This window comes from Lipophrys pholis (genome assembly GCF_963383615.2).
Source record: "Lipophrys pholis genome assembly, chromosome: 1".
Lineage (NCBI taxonomy): Eukaryota > Metazoa > Chordata > Actinopteri > Blenniiformes > Blenniidae > Lipophrys > Lipophrys pholis.
The window spans coordinates 6,688,026-6,694,025 of record NC_137635.1 but is presented as its reverse complement, the minus strand read 5'-3'; the positions used below and the strand labels follow the sequence as shown (position 1 = coordinate 6,694,025).

At 45.4% G+C, this 6,000-nt stretch overlaps 1 protein-coding gene across 3 annotated transcripts in view; it reads left to right on the top strand.

Moving 5' to 3' along the window:
* Positions 1 to 407: 407 nt before the first annotated feature.
* The window catches only part of LOC308113982 (cytohesin-3), a 35,764-nt gene continuing 30,171 nt past the window's right edge, over positions 408 to 6,000 (top strand). For 2 of the 3 annotated variants that reach the window (XR_013935584.1, XM_080470584.1), the window contains exon 1: positions 408 to 728. Coding sequence is in view for 1 of the 3 variants with exons in the window: in XM_080470584.1 (XP_080326710.1) it covers positions 710 to 728 (19 nt within the window). In the remaining 2 variants the exon portion in view is untranslated. The remainder of the gene's footprint in view (positions 729 to 6,000) is intronic. The other variant, XM_080470585.1, reaches the window with a different exon arrangement.

Genomic DNA, 6,000 nt, shown 5'->3' with positions numbered 1-6,000 from the left:
ATTTATGCATTCAGAAAATGAAACGCTACGACCCCCCCCCCCCCCCCCCCCCCCCCCACACACACACACACACTTATATATAGTCTATAATTTCAGCACAAGTTGCATAAACACACACAATCAATTTGAGTGGATAATTTCCAAAAGCAAAATTACAACCAGAATGCAAGCAAAGAGAAATAAAACATGACGTTTTGTGTTCATACAGCTGATAGATAGATAGATAGATAGATAGATAGATAGATAGATAGATAGATAGATAGATAGATAGATAGGGTGTGTTTGTGTGTGTGTGTGTGTGTGTGTGTGTGTGTGTGTGTGTGTGTGTGTGTGTGTGTGTGTGTGTGTGTTTTGGGGGGGGGTCAGGGGCGGGGCTTCAGGGGCGGGGCTTCCTGCGTCCTGGCGGTGTGTCGTTAACGTGAACGTGGACGGAGCAGCTGAGGATGGACCAGGAGTCGAGAGGAGCCTCACATCCCACCTCCTCGATCACATCTCCTCCTCCTCCTCCTCCTCCTCCTCCTCCTCCATCACGGACCTTCCTCCGGTTCACACCCAGCCTCCGGTTGGTTTCCTCTCCTCCGAGCCGCTGACAGCTGCGCACCGGTCCACTTCAGCCGTCCGCCTGCCGACGCGCCGCCGACCGGCTCGTCTGTGTGTCAGTGGAGGCGGAAGAAAACCTCCTGCTGCCGGAGCTCCCGTTTCTCTCGATATGGATGAAGACAATCACGGTAAGGCTGTTTTCCTGTTGGACGGAGGGACTGAGGATGGATGGGTGTGAGTCAGGGCGCACGGAGGACAGGAGCCAGTTCTTATTGATTTCATTTCGAGCCACCGCCACCATAAATCAGTCCTGATCGGTTGTCATGAATCCACATCTCTGCGAAATGTCAGGAAAGAAACACGTTCAAAGAAGCATCGCACCTTTTCAGCGCGTTTAGTTTAAGCTCTCCATCCCCGCAGGTGAAAGTCCGCACGGACGCACGTTTGGAGAAGGCGAAGTCATGCGGGAGGGTAAAAAAAACCAAAAACCTACAAACTACAAACAGGCACTTTCTTTTTTTTCTGTCTGTGCTGCTCCTTCTTTTCCATCTTGATGTCGAGCTGCAAAGCTTTGAAGTCTCTATCTCTGTGGAGCCTTTTGAAACCTGTGAACCGGAGGAAAGTGATAAGACACACACACACACACACACACACACACACACACACACACACACACACACACACACACACACACACACACACACACACACACACACACACTAATAAGCTTCATACGTCTTGATATTTGGCCTGGAAGCAAATTGTTTGCAGTAACATGTTTATTCTTTCTCACAGAGTCGGATGTTTTTATCCGTCTCAAACCATTTAATCCAACTGCTTCTGATATCATCTATCTTCTGAAATGCTTTGGGGGTTGGATAAATTCTGGACAGGTCTTCAGTCCATCACAGGTCAAATGGCTGTTGATGCAACCTGATAAAACCTGTGCAGGTCCAGGAAGAACATGCAACCTGAACAGAAAGGTCCTGAAACATTGATTCTCACTTTGTAGGCTCAGAGCTTGATCATTCAATTATTTATCGGACTAGTTGGAATATTGACCAGCGTATATGCCTTGAACTTGGCGAAGTGACTGTAAACGATCATTAAAGTGGAAGTTAAGCAGGATAAAATCACACTCCGTGTCAAACAGGCTGCAGAGATGCTCTCTGCACTGCATGATGACCTGTGGAGTCCCGATTTGCTGCTGAAGCTGAATCAACTCAACCAGTGCAGCTGCACAATGCAGATTCCTGCTCACACGGTGGCCGCTGCTCGGAGTCAGTTATTCCACGATAAGCGTGGAAGCAAACACACACACACACACACACACACACACACACACACACACACACACACACACACACACACACACACACACACACACACACACACACACACACACACACACACACATGCAGCAGGCTCCTGAGCAGATAATCCAAACTGTCTGCTGGGCTCGGGGCTTCCAAGGCGGTGTGGTGGAAACAAACGGCTGCAGTCTGATAAGAGTTTGTCAGTTACACTGGGAGATTAACGGAGCTGGCCGAGATGCTCGAATGAACTTCCACAATTTTCCCTTCATATTATTCACATTTGTGACCTCTCAAAGCCAACATGTTTCTCCCTGAATGTGAGCCAATGTTTGAAAGTAATTCTTTTATCTGCCAATATGTTTTCATTACAGTTCCGACCAGTATTAATTTGGCAGTATACTGTATATAAATATTGTCCAGAAGGTAAACCTCTGCAATTTAAATTTCTCTTTCTCTTTTGTGGCTGTGATGAATAGAGAAGATTCTAATATAATGTGCCATGAAATTGACTGAGCATATTCATAATTCACGGGGCGGGGGGCTATTTCTATTTTATAGACTTAATGGACTCCTTAAAAAGGTTAATTTTGTTCAGAAGGGAGCTATTTCTTCGTTTTATTGGTGAGGGATCGGGGTCTAACAGGGTTGTGCAGGTTACAGATAACTCTTTGAGTATTGTGATATCACAAGCAGACATTTGCTTGTTTGGTTGAGCAAAACATGCATATGAATGCAGATTTAAAATATAACTTAAAATAGTCATAACTTATCATTAGCTTTTGGGTTTTATGCTTCCAAAATGCATTTTGGCCTTCACGTTCCACCGTTTGTTGCCTTCCACATGGGGTTTCACACAGCTGACACTCATCCAGTCACCATTGGTTGTTATTCCTCCTTTTTGTAAATCATGATGGGAGGTCAATTTAAGATGGAAATGCAGGCATGTTTTCATATAGATACGATATAGAGTACAAGTGGACAAAGATAAACATCAGGCGTCAAACAAAAGTAGTTAAAATAAAGGAACAGATACATACATACTAAATAAATATCCACCCAGTCAGTAAAAGCTCACTTCTTTTAAGCTCCAGCTGCTCTCAGGATACAGTGAGACCATCAGTCACTATTTTCTGACTGCAGAGCTTCAAGACTGGCATATAAATATATATACCTGCGTTATCAAAGAAGCTGCGCGGGTGAAACCATAGCTTTTCCATATATCAGTGTGTGAGTCATGTGACCAGAGGTCAGAACGCCTGTCTGGAATGGGAAATTCAGATAACGTGCAGCGTTGTGCAGAGTGAAGTGTCGAAATAACTTACCCTAAATAAACCAATTAAGAGGTGTGGATCACTTTCTCGCTCTCTGGCTGCCTCCCGCTGACTCGTGTGTGTGTGTGTGTGTGTGTGTGTGTGTGTGTGTGTGTGTGTGTGTGTGTGTGTGTGTGTGTGTGTGTGTGTGTGTGCGTGTGCGTGTGTGTGAACAATGTTAAGTGACACACACACACACACACACACACACACACACACACACACACACACACACACACACACACACACACACACACGCACTTTGATATGCTGGTGCAGTACAGGCACTTGTTGCTGTCTCTGTCTCTGCTCTGGGTTCATACCAACCAAGAGAAGCTCGTTTGGGGTGAACTTGTACACTTCAAGGTTTTTAATCATCATTCATAAATTGTCTTCTGTACGTTAACACCAAAATCTAAGCTTTCCCTCGTCTCTGACATCTAAAACGTTTCGAAAGGATCTGTTCAGCAAACTCTTCAGACTCCTCTCAGACTTTTGGCTGTAAATCCACCGAGTAGTGAAGCTGCGCTTTGAGGCCCTGAGCTGCTGTTTTGCATGCCAACAAAATGTGCACATTATCCTCACATGCGTGCGTTAATGGCACCGGGTTCTCACGCCTGCGTGTACACGACCGAAGCATGCTAAAGCATACGCTCAAAGCCGAGGCCACGTTTTGTTCTGCATGAGTGAACCACTCCGACAACAACAGGGTGGAGAGCCAACAGATGCCGTCGTATTTTATAGGATTAAGCTGAAATATACAAACAGCTCACGCAGCCGCAAGCCGGCTCTCGTGAAACTGAAACAGTAAATGTGGAGGAACAGTTTGGATCTAGACTGACGGAGGGAAGTGAAGTTTCTCTACTGAGAGGCTTTTTTGGATATTAAAGTGACGAGAATCAGTCACTTTCGGCTCTCAGTTGATGAAATGACCTGTTTATTCTATTATATAGGATTAAAATCATACACTGTGTGGGTCCAGTTGAGTTTTTGGGTGTTTCGTTTGCTCTTGGATGCTGTTGTGGAGTACCCAGGGGTCTTAGGGCCTGTTTACACAACAACGTTTGAAAACGTTAAACTTCTGTTGCCCTTTGGAGGTCCATTCACACGACAGCGGTCATGCAGCAGGCGCTGCTGCTGCTGCACCACAGTGTTGTTTTCGTGAAAACGGACATCGTTTTCAAATCGTCATGTCAACATGAAGCTTTTCTGAAACAAAAACACAAAATTGATGCATTTCTTCACTTGAAATGTTGTGCAAAGGGAACCTCATCCCACAGGTGGTGAGAGGAGGGACGGTGATGCGGTTGCTGGTCTGTAAATCAAAGCTCTGTTCACCAGGAGGTGTGAACAGGGATATCTGGGTTTCTTTGCATAAGCGATGATGCAGCGAAATGTCCGAGTTGAGTATTCAGAGACCAAAATAAAGAATTAATAAATGTGCCATCGCAAATCAAAGCTTAGGTTTATTTATTTCTTTAGCGTAAAAAATGCAAGCAAAGGTTTTTTCTGTTTTACGTCAGTCAAAAAAAAATCCCTTTTGTGTTTCTAACCTGTTGCACTGTCTCAAAATGAAAAAAAAACAACCCACATCTAAGTTGATGTTTCGGCTTTTGAAATTGGGCTTGATTGATCACTTTTGCTCATTTCATCTGGTGCCTAACTGGATTGCAGATAATGAGCCGAGGCCTTTCAGTCGGAGACGAGCGTCCAGATCCACCGAGCCTCCATGTCTGTTCTACATTCAACCGCACGCTGAATGAAAGTAGCATCTGTGTCTCTGTGTTGTTGCCTGGGATTCATTAGTACATGTTTACGGCGCTCCCTAATCAGAGTTGGCGCTCCTCCGCTCAGTTTACACGCCACATCGCAGACGGGGCCTGGCCTCAAAATGGATGGAATCAGCAACAGGCTCGAATAGTGTTTTTATTACTGGCGTCTATTTTTAGCGTCATTGTATAGCTGGATGGAGGAGTGGAAAGAACACAGGAGCAGAAATTGGCTGGAGAGCTGAGCGGCTGGATGGAGGCCATGGATTTTAACACTTCTTGTGTTTTCTCGTCTGTACAGCAGCTCAGGTTTACGCGCGAGAGAGAAAATGCTTGTTTTAGGTTAGTTTGCCGCATTGAAAAGATGAAATAAATAGATTTTCCAACCGTTGCAGCTTGATTGAAGTTGCCTGGGATGACTGGGGCATCTGTGCAGCACAAGCCTTGTTTTTGTAGGTACAAATCCAAGAAAAATGTGCAGAAAATGTTTGTCTACGACGTCCCGGGAGTCTTTTCCTTGGCACATTTCCTGTCAAAAGTGTTGTAATAACGCGAGTATCTTCTCTCTTTCTGACCGTGAGAAAAGTAGAAAAGTAGAATGGGAAAAGGCCTTTCCTTCAATTCTCCTGCGCTCTCTGTACTGGACGTGTGAGCGTGGGCTGAAATAACAAATCACATCTGACTGCAGCAGCTAATGGCGTTCACTCTGCAGCCTCCGAGCAGAACCACTAACCCGGGTCTTCTTTTGCTACCAAATATCCCCACCAGACCCCAAAACACCTTTCTTCTGCACATTTCCTCACACTTAATGCACATCTGAGGACACACAGTTGTTTCATATCATATTAACCCCGGCAGCCATGAAACCCAAGATAAGGTGGCTTTTGGAGATTGTGTGTGTGTGTGTGTGTGTGTGTGTGTGTGTGTGTGTGTGTGTGTGTGTGTGTGTGTGTGTGTGTGTGTGTGTGTGTGTGTGTGTGTGTGTGTGTGTGTGTGTGTGTGTGTGTGTGTGTGTGTGTGTGTGTGTGTGTGTGTGTGTGTGTGTGTGTGTGTATAAACGGTCGG